General features: G+C 33.6%; 1 protein-coding gene and 1 non-coding gene across 2 annotated transcripts in view; one reads left to right on the top strand and one right to left on the bottom strand.

Annotated features, from left to right (window-relative positions):
* The window catches only part of LOC146540666 (uncharacterized), a 33,658-nt gene extending 16,804 nt beyond the window's left edge, over positions 1 to 16,854 (top strand). The window contains exon 2 of the mRNA XM_085198147.1: positions 15,347 to 16,854. Within this exon, the coding sequence (XP_085054273.1) occupies positions 15,347 to 16,631 (1,285 nt within the window). The 3' untranslated portion in view covers positions 16,632 to 16,854. The remainder of the gene's footprint in view (positions 1 to 15,346) is intronic.
* TRNAV-GAC (transfer RNA valine (anticodon GAC)) lies at positions 4,589 to 4,659 on the bottom strand. Its single transcript has one exon. It is a non-coding gene; the product is annotated as a tRNA-Val (tRNA).
* Positions 16,855 to 17,551: the final 697 nt, after the last annotated feature.

Here is a 17,551-nt window from a genome sequence, read left to right as displayed (position 1 = left end):
AATATTTATTGTATATTTAAATTACTTTTAAAGTAAAGAAAATGTATATTTTCTTTTATTTCCAAGAGGCGCGAATTCGTTAAAATTATTATTATACGTTTTATAGAGAAGAGAGGCCGTCGAGGAAATGGAATATTTCATATTTTCAGTTCTTCGCTCTGGTGTCGAGGCAAGCGGCGTTGAGTTCCGCCACAAAACACACAATGCCTCCAGAATTGGGGGGGACATAGAGAACGGAGTGTCTTAACACTAGGTTACTGCTTACCCTGCTACATGCGGGATACAGGTTAAAGCTCAAGAAAAAATTCAAATCCCGCTATGTAATATTTAATATGTGTGTTTGTTCATACGTTTCCTTGAATTTTGCGATCGCACTTCGTACTGACGATGGTGTCATTCAATACACAAATGATACGGATCTTGGTACTATGAACTGATGTCATGGAGCTGAAATAGGAACGTAAAAGCTTTGGTTACTAGTTTAAATTTCATATCAGGGAATTATTTTATACGGCTGTTTTTGATTTTTTTTAATTTACACCCTTAAATAATAATAGTCATAGTAGATTAAAAATATATAATAATAAATTTCGGCGTTCGGCGTTAAGTTCCGCCACTGAACACGTAATGGCCCCAGGTTCGGGGGAAAGTGGGGAAGTGAACTATCTTAATGGGAAGGGAGTGTTTTCGAACTCGAAAAATCGAATCCTCTATCTTCGGCATTTTATTACCATTCCATTACAACATACAAACCCACCAATTTCAAAACATAAAGTAAATATATTTGACAAACTATATCTAAGCAAAGTACCTCGTAAAATAAATCCGCTTTATAATTTATTCTTCTCGGAACTTTGCATATATTTTGCGTATGTATGTGTATGAAAATGTGCGTGTATGTATATATGTAGGTGTATGTATATATGTATGTGTAGGGGTGTGTGTGTGTGTGTGTGTATGTCATAATAAATAGCAGTTATCTCACAATTGCAAGTAATCTTCTTTTTTCTTATAAAATTATAAAACAATGGTAATAAGTAAGTTCTAGTTCTATTATAGATGAAACGTGCACGCGGTTAAAGATAATTGTTAGTTTTTTTTACCGACTACAGCAAAAAGATAGGTATTTGTATTTGTGTTTGTTCTTTTTAAATAATTTGTCTTTTATGAACTTGATGAATAACGACATTTTAATGATAGAAATTTAGAATTTTTATTTCTTAACTAAGGCCGTATTGCCGCAATGGAATAACGATTGCCTTTAAACGGGAGTTGGGGGTTCGATTGCCACTCGGCTCGGTTTTTTTATTTATTCCACCACCTTCACTAAATTAAAGAAGGAAGTAGCAAATAGTGTTTTAACACTACATGCGGGATACAACGGGAAGCTAAAAAACGGGAATATTAGTACACTTATCTAGTCTAAACAAAATTGCTATTGCCGTTATATTATTATATCATGTTTGACCAGCGATTACTTAACACTGACGTGCTATAACCCTATAAGGCTTTGCGTGTTTATACACAACGAAAATTATGAAAGTGTATATTTAATATTCATTATCGGGAAAATAATTAATTTAGTCATGTTAGTACTTTCTTTGATATATTTTTATATGGTTTATTGTTAAAATATATTTAAAAAAAAAGATATAAAGTAAAATACTTTTTACTATTAATCATAGTAAAACTTAACAATAAAGTTCCTTTAGGTTCCTTTAATTTACCTATTACCGGTAATGACATTATAACTATCGAGTTGTTAACTGTAGAGATGAGTGAGAAATAATAAAATAACACTCAGTGTTTCTCACATAATATTTTATATTTTATACCAATATAAATAATATCGTGCCAAAAGTACTTCTAGAACATAAAATGTAAATCACTTGTCGTCTCACTTAATTCTTTAACACAGAATATTCATATGTTTATATATTATAGTATATAGTTATTGGGAAAAAATATTAATATTTTACGTAAATTATGATTTTTTTCCCGGAAAACTGACAATTTAGATTTTCCATCGTAAAGTTTTCCTGTATAATCCCTATTTTCTATGTATTGCAAAATAGAAAATAGGTCAAACCAAACCATCTGCTTATCATTTTCTGTTTCCTGTCATTTCAAAATTAATATTACTAGTTGTGTGACAAGTTTATAATATGAATATCAAGAAAATAAAATTATATTTAGTACGTTAAAAACTTCTTTAGTTTTAAGGATCGTTAAAATGAAATAATTTTTTAATGAAATTTCACAAATATAAGTCAATTAATGAATATATAGGTATGGATGTGGTCTTTTATTCGAATATTATAATAAAGTTACCTCATCTCGGTTTACTTTTAAATTAGGTCACCTATGTGTAAATACGCACCTTACATGCTCGTTTTCAGGTTAAGGTCAATGTATCTTGTACCGCGTACATATTGATAGGGTCACACTTTGAATATTTATAGTATTTATAATAGCCCGATTTCTTAAAGAAGATCTTTGATATATACAACAATATTTATAAGATATACATAGGTCTCGTATACAAAAAAACATAATTCGACGGTAAATGGGGAACTAAAGTGTCTTAATGGGAACGTAATGTCTTAACACTAGCTTCCCAGGTTCCCTCTGCCTACCTTGCTAAGTATGGGATTCAGTGTGAAGCTAAAAAATATATGAGAATGATTTTTCTGTAATATTAAAAGAAGTGGTATATTTCTCTGTAATATAAGGTCAACCCTAACTTACTAAATATATTTAAGTACAGAAGTTATTTTCATGGTCTATTTCCTGAGCCTTAGAGATCTGATTTTACCCAGTGAGATAGAAGCAAAGTTTCACTTCAATTATATACATAGATAGATAGATAAAAGATTATTTTTCGGTCCGCGTATCCGAATGATTCGAGAAGGTTTTTCTTAAATGAATTATAAAATTAAGTATTCACATATTATAATATATTAATTTCCTACATGTATAAGAAGTTAAATACATAGTACTTATACAATTTAAAAAAACCAAAAATTTATTCTTTTTACTGGTTATCGCAAAGATTATTATTATACTCTAAAATTCTTATATACCTCAATATTCTCTAGTTAGATAACATTTTTAATGTTGGGTAATTAAGTTCCTTTACAAGTACAGTACGGTCAACAAGTTGTGGCCGACTTGAGGTGTTGTTTTCTGAACTATTGCGCATTGTCCACTCGGTAAGAAAATCACAGGCAAGAAAAATCGTAAAATCATTTCTGCGCAGCCATTTAGCTAAGTTTAAGGCGGCCACAACTCGTTGACCGTACTGTAGTAAGATATTTGAGCCGTGTTTAGATTCTCGTAGAACAATGGAATTTAAACAATAGCCATCATTGTACACCATCGTCGAAATATGCAATACGCTCTAAATATTTTTCTTGTTTCTAGTTAAAAAGAACAATCCTGAGAATTTTTTAAATCCAAATATCTACGTGTTGCTGGGAAGAGTTTTTTTAAAGATAAAAACATTAAGAGGACAGTCGTTATTCTCCGCTCTGGAGTAGAGGCCGAAGTGCGGCGTTGAATTCCCCAACTCAACAGAAAGTTCAGCTTCTTAATACAGCGTAGCAGCTTCCAGAATTAAGCGAAAAGTGGAGAGTGGAGTGTCTTAACACTAGACTCCCTTTGCCTACCCTCCTGTGTGCGGGATACCACGTGAAGCTGATGAGATATTATCATATAATTCTCGTTTTGCCTTTCAAATGAATTTTATAGGCTATAAGTTTTAGTATGGGTCATACGGAAGTGCTGTAAAGTTTAATGACAGCGCGGCCACAACTCCACTGAATGTCCATCAACGGTGACCGCTTCTTGGCTCATGGCGGCGTTTGGTTATTAACTCTGCTAGCTGTCTTGAAAAACTAAAAAACTATGAATAAATTAATATTGTTAGTTATATTTATTTTTATTTTAAAAGTGTAATTGTTATTGATATTCCTAGAAAAATATTATACATAGAAATATTTTATGTAATTTTTTGAGGCTCATTGGGTTTCCTTTGATAATTGTCTGTGACGTTTTTATTGTATAACTAGCGACCCCCTTGCGGCTTCGCCCGCTTTTACTACTGGATTATTCATGTAATGTATGTTTGCAAAGCACTTAAGATAATGTGAAAATTAATTAAACTCTAATGCAACCCGCATTTTCGCAGTTTCAATAAGGATTTTCCAATTGTTTTACACAGCAAGGATTTTTTAGTAGGTACCGTAATTTTAAATCTGTGCTACTAATCTTTTCAAGTACTTATTAAAATATTTTTAAATGACTATTTTTAGATAGTTAAATGACTCTTTTTAAACGGAAGAAATTATAAACAAAAGCCTACCTACTAATAACTACTACAAAAAATGTGAAACCAAATATATCGCGCTGAAATAATACATTCAACTCCAATTATCCAATACGTGCAAACGCATCTAAATCTTCGTTGCTATGCCTCTATAGCGGGCGGGTTTTTTTTTTTGGGGTTGTGGTTAATGCTGAAGAGGGTATTCTGTCCCTGATGAAAAGCAAGCACTATGTGGCTGCCTGTGAGGAAAATTAAATAGAATGCATTGGCCGGGAATCGAACCCGGGCCGCCCGCGTGTCAGGCGAGCATTCTACCACTGAACCACCGATGACTGCTCATGACGCGCTTGTATAAGCAAAACGTCGCGGGGCGGCAAGGATGTTTTGATATTGTAACAACTTCTAAAGTACTTATTAAAATGAAAAAACAGTAAAAGACAGTTTTGATCTACATTAAATGGCCAACGTAACTAATATACTTATTTATATGCTGAGAGTAAGGGATAAGTGAAACATAGCTGATGTGTCAACAATTAAGTGCGTTTTTCTCTAAAACTATTCGCAATTTCAAAATACTGTAAAAAGCAAATTTTATCTTCGTTTAACGTAGAAATTTAATAAAGTATTTTAAAGGATAAGGATTAATACCATTATGGAGAAATATCCCTCACAATAAAAAAAATATTGAAATTACTATTTTTAGACAGAAATATGATCACTACACGTTATTCTTAAAAGATATGAATATGCCATCGCGGACTTTTTTGTAGATCTTATTAAGAGGAACAATACCCCAGTACATTTTTTTCATGTAGTATTTACCATTAAAGCAGCGCATGCGCCAAAGTGTCTCAGCGGGTAGGACTTTATACACATTTATCGTATTTATGTTAATTTACATAAGAATGTACAAATAATAAACTATATATAAACCTTCCCTGAGAAATACTCGACCTAATGGTGAAAACCGCATCCAAATCCGTTGGGTGGTTTAGAAGAAGAAGAGTTAGAAAGTTCAGACAGACACAAAAAGCGACTTTGTTTTATAAGATATAGGATAGTTGTTTGCGACTATTACCTCACTTAGTTTTATTACAATTAAAAGCTAACACTCTAGAAGGTAAACTAATATTTATTTAGAATTTTATATATAACGGCCTTAGCAGCGCAGGGATACAAGGCGAAGTGCTGTAACATGAAGGTTGTGGGTTCGATCCCCATTCGGGGGAATCAATTATTATTTATTAATAATTTTATTTCTTTGCTCTGGTACCATAAACACTCGGTTCCCTTAGCGTGATACAGCGTGAAGTTGATTTATATATATAAAAAACTGATGAAATTTTATTTTCAACCTGAACAAACGAAACGTACGTGGGAAGAAAAATGACAGATATGTTTCATCGTTGATTACTTCGAATCAGTGAATAAGTAGGTAATTGTTCGTACTCTTCCATTATTCTACAGAATGACGTCACAATGACAAGTGCTAACGTCATATTGGGTAAATATAGGCATTTTTAATAGAGATTCATTAATATTATATTGGCCGTTTACTTTATAATTATGAGAAATATATTTTTTTTCTTCACTTTTGTTAGCTATTTACATTTTATAAATATTCTATGCGGAAATATATAGGGAAAAATGAGTTTTTCACTCGGAATTATACCTTTTTTCTGTTTTAGATACATTGCTTGCGATACCGATTTTCCCGATAATTTTTAATTTTATTTCCTGAAGTGGGAATCGAACCCACATCCTATCGCGTTTATAGTCTAAGGCTTGTGCCTCTACGCCATGACTGTCGTATATACTAAATAATATATTAAATAATATTTAATACATACAATTGGTGAAACTGTATTCAGCTAGGAACCCTATTGAAGGCTAAATGATTATTCAAAAATGATTTGTATTCGGAGCGCGGTACGTATATTGTATGGACCTGTCAAACAAAGAACTAGCGTATGATTTTGTGAAACTTCATTAAAATATTTTATTTCATTTAAAAATTTTGTTTTTGTTTTCCGGGTTGGTTCAATTAATATTCTTCTTCAGTACCAGGTTCCCTCTGCTTACTCTGTTGCTGCTCAAAAAAGCTATCTCTCTATAATCTAGAATTAAACATTAAATATAAACAAATTTCATCTATTAGTAAATCTATTCGTTTATTTTTAGATTATTTCAAGCACAAAATATATTTGTTGAATATAATTATGTTTCTGTCAGTTTCTGCCCCTTAACAACGATATCACTTGACTAACTCGTTTAACTCAATTATAACTTGGATTCTTCACAAGTAATATTCTAACTGAATAAAGGGGTCGAAATGGGGGAAACTTCACACATTTTCGTAATTACATAGTAAATATTAGAGGTGAAAGACCTTATAAATTTCTCCCAGATCCTTTGACCGAGAGTAACTTTTTATTAAATGTTCAAAAGTCACTGACATTATTATTTTTTATTATAATAAGAAACAAACCGCGTATATTTTGTATTATAATACTTAATACGGATAATAACTAAAAGAAAATTAAAAAAAAAAACAATTTAAAAAATATATGAATAATGTATTATAGAATTTTTTTTTTATTTTTAAAATTGTTTGACGTTTTAATTACTATAATTAATAATTTAAATATATAGGAAAATCAATTTCAAAGATTTGACGTAATTAATTTAAATTTAATAAAACTTAACACTGTATTATGCACGCACGTTAAGTTGGGAACCTTGTGTTAAGACATTTCCATCCCTCACTTTCTTAAGGAATTGCATATTGAGTGGCGGAACTAAACGCCGCTATATTTTATATAATACGCATAAATTTAAATATATACTATAGGACTTAATTAAAGTTATGTCTTGAATATAGAGAAGGGCCATTTCTTTTGCATGTTTAATTTAACAGTGAAATGTGAGCCAATGTTATGTAAGAGGAAAGCGGGAAAGTTGGAGAAACTAGTCACTTAAGGTCACTAAATATGGCTATTACCAAATGCTTGTTATATAAAACCTTTAAAGGAGATAAAATTTACTTAATACAGAATTAAATTGTAACTTTGCAAATTGCATTTACACTATACAAACTTTAAACAATGGTTTTTTTTATGTAAATATTGTTTTTATGTTGACACATTCGTTTTACATTTCCTAGGGCAATGAAAGAAGCGGAGAGTTTCACTCTGTTCTAAAGTCTTAACCATTTCAAAGAAATTGTGAGAGAAATTTTTAAATTGGACTTTGTTTTTAACTGCAAGCTGTATCCTGCACATAGCAATGTAGTCACATGGAACTTAGTGTTTAAACACTCTGTTCCCATTAAGACATTTCTTTTCCCCACTTTTCGCTTGTCAAAGCATTACGTGTTGAGTAGCGGAACTCAAAAGAACTTGAGTTGTTATATATTTTTTAAACAAAGTGAAAAATATTTACCCACTCTCCCGGATATTAAAGATAGTTAATCGGCTTACACATTAGCTACTATCACATTTTAAATGTCAAGTTAATATCGATTAAAATTTATTTAATTAAGATTAAGGAAAAGTCCCTGTTAGCGGAACTAAATGGTGTCATTTTGAGTTAAGTGGGAACAATTACTTTTATTTTTTAACCGACCGTAACAAAAGGAGGTTATCGATTCGACTGTATTTTTAACACTATATTCTGGACATATCTGAATAGGCATAGCTGAGTTTTAAAGGAATTTTAAAGCATCGCAATTCGCCTCGTTTCCAGAGCGAGGAAGTGATAATATTAAATATTTCATTTTCTCGAGTGGGAATCGAATCCACACCCTGTCTCACCTTATATCCTTGAACCACGACTGGCCTCAAACCAATTATTTATCAAAAGCATATAATTGTCAGATTAATTTCCTCTCCAGTCTCCTTTCGCAGTCACGTGTACCTTTTTTTTTAAATCGCAATAATTAAATACATGCGTCATTGTCATTGTTTTCTTGAGGTATTGTTGAAAACTGTGGTTTGGTCTGTCCGTACGTTATATGCATCATTCATTAGTATTCTTATTGATTTCAACCCTAAAAAGAATTGAAGGTTTTAGAGGACTAGACATGTATAGATAATAAATATGGTGTAAATATGTTAAAGTAAAGATAATTAAGAAAAGGGGAATCACTTATTAAACTTATTTATATAAGCATTTGAAAAATATATATAGAAAATTCTATGTTAAAAGAAAACAATAAATATACACGTTACACACTGGCAACACCGGCCCTATGAGTAATAATAACTTTTATGTAATTGTGTTAGTATGTTAGTTGAAATAACAATGTATGATAAATAATTATTGTTCTTATGGCAACAACAATTCTCAGGCTTATTTAAATGAAATATAAATTAAATTACATTAATAGAGATTAGAGATGTTTTTTTTTAAATAGGTTAACATTGTATAACTGATAATGATATACCTATTTGAAATATTCGAAATATTAAGAATAATTATACATTTTAAACTAAATAAACTATAATAATTCAAATTACTTAAGTTTATTTAGTAAAGGCCATCCTGGTGAGGTATAAGTATACTACAGTAAACGCGACGGTTGTGAGTTCGATTCCCGCTCGGGGGCATGAAATATTATTTGCGATTTATTATTATGTGCGAGATATAGCGAGAAACAAAAAAAAATACCAATTCAAACTAAAATAACATATATTTTTGATAATAATGAGTGGCTATTAAAGCAATGTATAACGTCAGCTTCAGAAATCTTAAATGAAGGAACAAGAGACAAGTATATATTAAATATTCGTTTCGGATATAGAATCATATAATTAGACGAAACGAATATCGTTCGTCTTTTCTTTGTATGGTTAATGGCACATTACTATGTAACTACAGATATATGTACTTCCTGACGGTACTTGCTATTATAGTACTACAATGAAATAATTAATTATGATATACTATTTAATTATGATTTAGTGTTGAAGACACGGTTGAAATAATAAATTAGCTTTGAACAAATGTATGGAAAATTTATTATAAAATGTTATTGAGCCACCGTCTTAAATTGCAGATTTTAGTCTTCTCTAGTAAATTTATATGACTAAAGCCTTTGAAAATATTTTATTAGCTTCAAACTGTATCCGGTGAACAGTAGGATAAGCAGAGGGAACTTAGTGTTACTTGTTAAGCTTTGCCTCTATGCCAGAGCTAAGAAATATAATAACAAATAATTATTAATATTTAATTTCCTCGATCGGGGATCGAACCCACACCGACTGCCCTCAATATAGTTAATTATTATTTTTTAAATCTCTAATATATTTCAAACAGCACAGTGGTCACACACAATGGAAATTACAATTTTATTGAGATTTAATGTTGTGGTTTGTAACAGCGGTTAGAAATTGCAGCTTACTTTGCACTTACAAAATATGTCGATGAAATTAAGGTTTTTTAGTTTGTACTTATATATTCCTACTTTATGTACGTAGGGCACGGTTGTGGATTCGATTCCCACTTCAGGAAATGAAATATTTATGTCTGTTTCTTTGCTCTGGTGTAGAGGCAAAAGTGCGGCGTTGAGTTCCACCAGTCACCAGTCTATTAGCAATGCCTCCAGAATTCCGCGGAAAGTGAGGCACCGAGTGTTTTAACACGTTCTTTCTGCCTGATATATGCGGCATAGGCTGTGAAGCTGATTTTTTTATTATTTTTATCTTAACTGTACAAATTTTGTATGACATATTCCTTCTAAGATATCATAGAAATAATATAAATATTCATGTTAACACGTCATTAGCATAACACAAGATTGGCAACACGCATTTGTCCAAGGCGGAAATTGAAGGAGTCATTCCATACTATCCAAATACATCAACCTTCACTGCCGTAACCTTTGCAGCACCATTAAGGGAGACCTCTAAGACATTTAATGAAAGGACGATCAGAGACATTAGGGTAATATTTTTGAAGTAATGAGCCATTACAAATTAACGGTCCAGTTCAGGCCAGGCAATTGAGGCCAGCGCGGCCCAGTGGCACAAGTGTGTGACTGTAAATAAGACAGTTTGTGGATTCAATTCTCAGTCGAGGAAATGAAATATTTAATATTTTTATTTTTCCCCTCTGGTGCAAAAGCGTGGCGTTAAGTTCCGCCAACTAGGATCCCTCTGTGTATATAGAAAAGACTTACGCACATAGATGTTTTACGTTTGAATTATCTAAATCAGTTAAGGAAAGTGGAAAAGCCATGGAAATTATATTTTCAAATGTAGCATGAATTTCTAGTTTTTTTCTAATCGATAAACATTATTTTAATTCCTTACTATCGATAATTCCGTTTACAAAGATAAGACATTCCAAAAAAAAACTATTGATTGATATATTGCTATGATATCAGGTAGTTGTTAGTACGAATTCTACAAAAAAAATATGTCAGAGACAATAATGAACTATTTTTCTTATTTTCTATTAATTCTATTGAAATAATATTTATTTAGTACAACTGTATACTTGTGACTAATAAGTATTTTATTTGTTTTTATAGTGGTTTATTTCTTACGTCAACAATGGGTCATTGGTAAATCTTTGTAAACATACTCGTGTTTCCAATAAGCCTGAAAATTTATTGATTTAATTAGGTTATTTTAAATAATCCATATTGCCTTATAGTACGATTAAAGAAAAAAGTCTTGCAAATGAAAATTTATAGGCAAAACTATGAAAACTATTTATAATTAATTTTATACTATATTTTACTTCCCATTGACCTATAGTCCTAAAATTATCCTGGTACGGAAGCCTAGATGGGGAAATCCGACTCGCACTTAACTGATTTTTTAATAGGTAGCTGTATATATGGTAAAATAATAGCTCTTATATAGCAACATAGTGTAGGCGTAAAACCATTTGAATATAAATATTATTATGCTTTTGTTTGGACAACGTTATTAGCTGGGTTTCCCCAGCCTTGTAATGATTTATTATCTAAAAACACGAATCTAAAAATATATGTTTTACAATTTGGTACCAATGCTCTTACATTATCCGGCCTAAAGATTATTATATACTACGATACGACGATTAATACGTAAAAACGGCGAAAAGTCGGAAACGGAAGTGTCTTAACACTAGGTTCCCAGGTTCCCCCTGTTCACCCTGCTATGTGCGGGATACAGCGTGTAAGACGCTGTAAGCGTTATCGTCGTTATTATAAAAAAATATTTGCGTCTAAACGTGTGAAATAATACCTATCATTTAGTTATTTGCAATACTAAATTATATTTTATTGAAATTCCGACTAATGACGTCATTATATATAATAAGTAAATATTTTAATCTATTACTTTAATGAGTTTGTAATGATTACAAATATTGTAATTCAAAAGTCATATATACGTCTATATACCTAAGTCTACTCGCCTCACCAGTAGCGGTGCACGCGTGTGTCTGTAAAGGCTACACAGGTTGTAGGTTCGATTACCACTGGAGGAAATGAAATATTTAATATTTTCAACACGCAATGCGTACGGAAATCGGTGTAAAGTGCGAAGTGGAGTGGTTCAACACTAGGCTCCTTGCTGCATGCGTGAAACTAAAAGAAGTGATATAAATATTTTTTTTGCAAGAGAGACTTTGACATTGACTCTAATACCGATTTATATTATGAGACGTCATAAAAATATAAAATACTAAGAAATCTTCAAATAACCCGATGACCATTTGACATACTTTGGCTCTAGCTAGTTCATATTTTATTGCATTTTAAATAAAAATATTTAGGGAAAACACATCCGTTTGTATTAAAAAAAATGGCAAACTAAATAAATAGTGGAAAGAAGAAGAATTTATATTTTCATCGGTCCTTGGACGAAGTACGATAAATATTTTATCAATATTCTCAGTAGCGTAGTTACGGTAAATAAAAATGATGACGCTATGAGAATGTCTTCTTTCACCTTCCAGGTTGCACTTATTATATAAATATCCAGACCAAAAATATTTTTTAATTTCCCATTTTTCACTCAATTTTCGAGACATTGTGTTGAATGGCGTAACTCAACGCTGCGGTTTGTCTACCAGAGCGATAATTTAAGAACTTCAAGAAAATGTTTAATATAATACCTTGTAATTCCATCAAAAGTTCTTGCCCTCGACATAGTTGTAAGCCCCTTGTATTGTCTTCAATCACCATTTATGTTCAAAATTATGTTCGTTTGACTTGTTCGCAATATATTCATAGTTAAAATGGTGAATAAATAAGATCGTCGTAGTCCAACGCGACGGTTGCGAGTTCCAATCCTACTTAGGGAATTAATATTTTTTTTTCCTTGCATAACAAGACAAAACGCGACAATAAATTCCGTAACTTAACACACTGTCTCTAAAATTCGGCGGATGTCTTGACAGTATATTCCTTTTGCAATATACAGCGTAAAACTAAAATAAAGAAAACCACTCAAAACAAATGCTGCAAAACCAGATAACAAAATTAAAAATAAACAACAATAGTAATAATTTCTAATATATACGCGATATTTCTATTTAGCACATTATATAAAGATTAACATCCTTGGCGATAGATTTATTCATGGATTCGAATCCGATTCCGCCTATATATAAAATGTATGGGTGTTGCATACATGCAATCTTAAATATATCATTTGTTTTTCAAATAAAGCTTCTATTCACGAAGGCCGCGGTGTTGTCAATGTCATTATATCACCCACAAGGGCATCCTCATCCTGAATATGGAAATGGGGAACCATCTGGAAGAACTGGGTTGCTATGTTTTAGACAGGTAAATAGGTCAATGTTGATTAGGGACCAAAATGTCTTATGCCAGGCCAGGCAGGGTCACAAGCGCAGAATTTGGCGGAAAATGGGGAACGGAAGTCATGATACTAGGTTCCCAGGTTCCCTCTGCCTACCCATATGTTCATGATACAGCGTGAAGCTCCAAAAAAAAAAACAATTATGTTACGAACCAGTTAAATAACTCGTACATAATATCTAATAACTGTTGGATTAGACTACGGGCAGCGTTGAGTTTCGCCATTTCCGCCATTTAACACACAATTTCACACATAAGCTATCTTTATCTACCTTCTTATATGCGTGATAGAGCATGAAGCTGAAAAAATATCTTTAAATATAAAACTAATAGTCAAATTAATTTATAATATTTCACTGTCGAAAATCTTGCCAAGATTTTTTTTTAATGAAAGTGACTGCCTATTCCTTTGATGTTTATAGGTTTTAAAATTTGAATGAGTTATGTTTTATTTATATTTAAGAATATTCTTTATCTACACTTAATATTTATAACCGACTAGTGATACATTTCTTTATAATTACGTTTTGTTTATTTAAACATACTTTAGAAAATAGTGAATGAATAGACAGAAATATTTATATAATATACTAGCTGTTACCGCCTCTGGTACATTTACATTAAAACGATGAACGTAATTTAATATATCTTAGAACCTTCCTCAATTAACTAGTTTACTAAGAAGACAAGAATTTTTAGATTAAAACCACTAGTTCCTGAGATTAGCGCAATCAACCAAACAGATTGTTCAACTTTAAATACATATATGTGTAGAACAATATAGAAAATATTTCATATAAAAGAAAATCCAAATGTGTTTATTCCTTTATTGATACTATTTCAATCGCGAGCTCAGATTATTGTCAGTTCTCACTTCAAAGGTTATGTTTATTTGTTTCAGTTTTCAGTGCAACCTTCCCTTGAATATTTGTACTTGATATAAAAATGTTATTTAATATTAATAAATAAATAATAATGATATCTTCTTCGGAAATGTATATTAAAATAAATTCTAATATATTAATATGTAACACCTTGAAATCTTCCGTTTTTATATGACTAAAACGATCAGCAGTTTATATATTTTTTTAATAATTTTAGTATTATTTTTTAAATAAAAATATAAAATATTTTTGTTAGATTAGTTTAACTGTTCTAGACCAATAAAAACTCCCCAAATTTTATACCGAACTTTACATTTGTTAACCTAATCTAAGCAACATGAGTCGATTTTCATACATTCAAATTTTTGATATTACATAGAATTATTCATTAATTTGGCCTCTATACTTGTTTTCAGAACGTATTCGAATACAATACATATAGCCTATTGTTCGACTTTTACACTTTAATCTTTGGTAAATCAATCCATAGTTTCCTGACATCCATTTTGAGGGCAATTTGTAATTGAGACCGGAATAGTAAATAGCACGTGAATACTATAACTCGCTCACGTTGCAGGTCTTTACGAAAGTTCCTTACATGGTCATATTTCACTGTATCCAAGTTACGACATGAGGACAATCAAATCCAGGAGGCTATTCGTGGGGCAGGGGCACGGAGTGTGTCTGTAAACGTAATTGGTTGTGGGTTCGATCCCCATTCAACGAAATCAGATATTTATTTAAATTTGCCTTTTAAATTCTCCGCTGTGGTGCCGCAATATCTCCAGAATGCGGCTCAAAGTCTGGAACGGAGTGTCTTAACACTAGGTTCCCTCTACCTACCCTGCTACGTGCGGGTAAAGCGTGAAGCTCATTTAATTTTTTACATTGCAGCTCTTTATGGCAGTTCGATTATATCCCATCATATTCAAGTTACGACATCAGGTCAAACAGCTGATGTAATCTACCTTATTTCCTTCGAAAATATGTAAATATAGGAGTGACCGAACGCCCCCTCAAAGGTCGCGGGGAAGTCATGTGGTGCATTCTCGTTACTTATAAGGTTAAACCTACGGCTGCTATTTTCGGTGTATCGATTCAACAAACTGTGCCTGTACTGTAAACATAATAATTGACAGAAATGGTTGATTTCAATGTTTGCCACGTCGTCGTTAGTTAGATTAGATCTAAGTTCTTACGTCTATGTAACTTGTATTTTGCAATCTGTACTTGAAATTAACAAATAGGCCGTTTGTAAACGACTTCGTTTGGTTTTATCTTTAATTGTATACTCATGATGGTTTTCTTTTGTTCTAGGTTCGTTATTAACCTACTAGCGACGAATTTGGTGACAACCTCGCTGCTCGCCCCCGCACTCTTCGGCGAGCACACGACTGCTGCAGATGCCGGATGGATAGAGGCGGGGGACGCAGCGGCATCAGCCTGCAGCCTGGCAGCCTTGTTGGCGGTCACGCTGATTGCTGTAGACCAGCATCACGCGGTGACTGATCCACTCCGTTGCCACATGCGGCTGTTACAACGTCGGCCAGCAGCTCTCTGCGCCGCCACCTGGCTTGTCGCCGCTTTAGCAGCTACAGGACGCGCCACTATCGCTGTATTTCGTCACTTCTACCCGCTCGAGTCCGCCGTCCAGGAAGTCGAGCTGGCGTATTACGTGTTGTATTTGATCGTCGGTGTCGTCGCCCCAGTGACAGTAGTGTGCGTCATGTACGCAAGGATATATAGCGCTGCACGCTCGTCGGGTCTGCGAGCGCGCGCCAACGGTGCGAGTGCTCTTCAGCTTCACGAGCCCCAAATTAATTTGCCAGATCTGATTGAAGAGGGCGAAGGGCTTACTTTAAAAATTGATGTCCCAGAAAACATAAATGAAAATGACCGCAAATTTGGACCGTTCCTTTTGCCACCGGAACGTCCTGTGCGGTGCCCCTCCGTAGCTAGTTTAAGGAATGCTCGTAAAGAGGGCAAATCAAATGAAGATCTCCGAAGAGGCTTGCCGGCGGTGAGCTCTGCGCCGTCTCTCGCGGCACCATTACTTGCCGTGCAGTCTCGAACTCCGGCACCATCAAACAGTGGTTCCAGAATAACTTCTATCCGATGTAGAATCTCGAATGCTTCACTATTTCGTTATAGAGAAGAATCTCGTGCAGCCCGAGTTGGACTATTAACGGGTGCGTTAGTGATGTTGCACGTGCCTCACGCAGTGGCCGCGGTGGTGTCAGCCGCGGTGCCGGGACTGGCCGCGAGCGTCCGGACCCCTGCGCTAGCTCTGCTACTGCTGGCGTCAGCGGTGTCGCCGTTCCTATTCGCACTGCGCTCACGTCGCGTACAGCGTGAGGCTCGAAGGCTCCTATTACCAGAGAAGAGTGCGTGGGATCGAGCTTCAAGCGCGGCATCCTCCGCCGCAGCCGACGGTCAGCGCGCGCGCGCCGCATTAGATTTACTTAGAACGCTGACGCCCGGCGACGGAGGAGAGAGCGGAGAGATCAATTCAGGTCCTGGAAACGAGACCGAAACCGAGGTCTGCCGCAGCTCCTTCAGCTCCGGGGGCAGCACGCAACTGTCCTCCGCGTCAGAGGAGTGACACCTCGCCAGAGGCGTGCCCCCGAGGGTGCGCTTTGCCTCTCGCTCTCGACCCACCGCTCTACTCATCTGTGATACTAGATTAAGACGAACCGCGTCCGGCGCGACTGTTAGACTGATTTAGCGTAAGATAATTTATTATTGTGTCAATGTACCTTTCCGCTGAGCGGGCGATTTTTATTACCTGACTATAAATGTATGAAATAAAAATCTAATTGAAATTATTTTGTATTTTTTTTTCGTCATCTTTTGAAAATATTAAGTTTAAATAATGAAATTTTAATATATTGGCATTATAGAATAGTTAGATCTTTTGTTTAATATGTCTTGAATGATAATATCAAATGATCTCGAGGTTATAAAAAGTATAAAATGTGCAATTGCCATTAAAAACAAATCAAAATACACTTAAAGGTTGCTTTTGAATGTCGGTTATTACAAATGCTATTGAAGAGACACTAATGTACAATTCTATTTCTTTTCTTTAAACTTAAAAAGAAAAATATTTTTTTTTCAAGTAACTATGTGTTGACAGAAATATACGATAAAAGATTAAAGCTACGTTTATTATGTCTTTGTAAAAAAAAACATAAACGCTCACTAAGAATTTTGATAAAATAAAAACCTAAAGTGGCTTGGAATCTAAATTGGATTTCCAAGAGGCGCGGGTTCAAATCCCGCTAAGCTACGTTCAAATTCTTATACGTTTCTAACAAAATTTTTTCCTATACAAAGAATAACATGAAAAATGTTTAAAAAATACTATTTTTTGCATCGTCGATCCAGTAATAGCTACTTGGAAGGCAGTTCAGCTGAGGAGCATCCAGCGAGACAATTAACAGTCACTACATTTATATTTATAAGAGGAATCTTACAATATAAATATATAACCAAATAAGCTTCACTTAACAAGCAATGTCT

The sequence above is a fragment of the Heliconius melpomene genome, chromosome 2 (genome assembly GCF_056956725.1).
Source record: "Heliconius melpomene rosina isolate 202511_hmr_F chromosome 2, ASM5695672v1, whole genome shotgun sequence".
Taxonomy (NCBI): Eukaryota; Metazoa; Arthropoda; class Insecta; order Lepidoptera; family Nymphalidae; genus Heliconius; species Heliconius melpomene.
The sequence above is the reverse complement of the archived record's forward strand: the minus strand, read 5'-3'. Positions and strand labels throughout refer to the sequence as shown.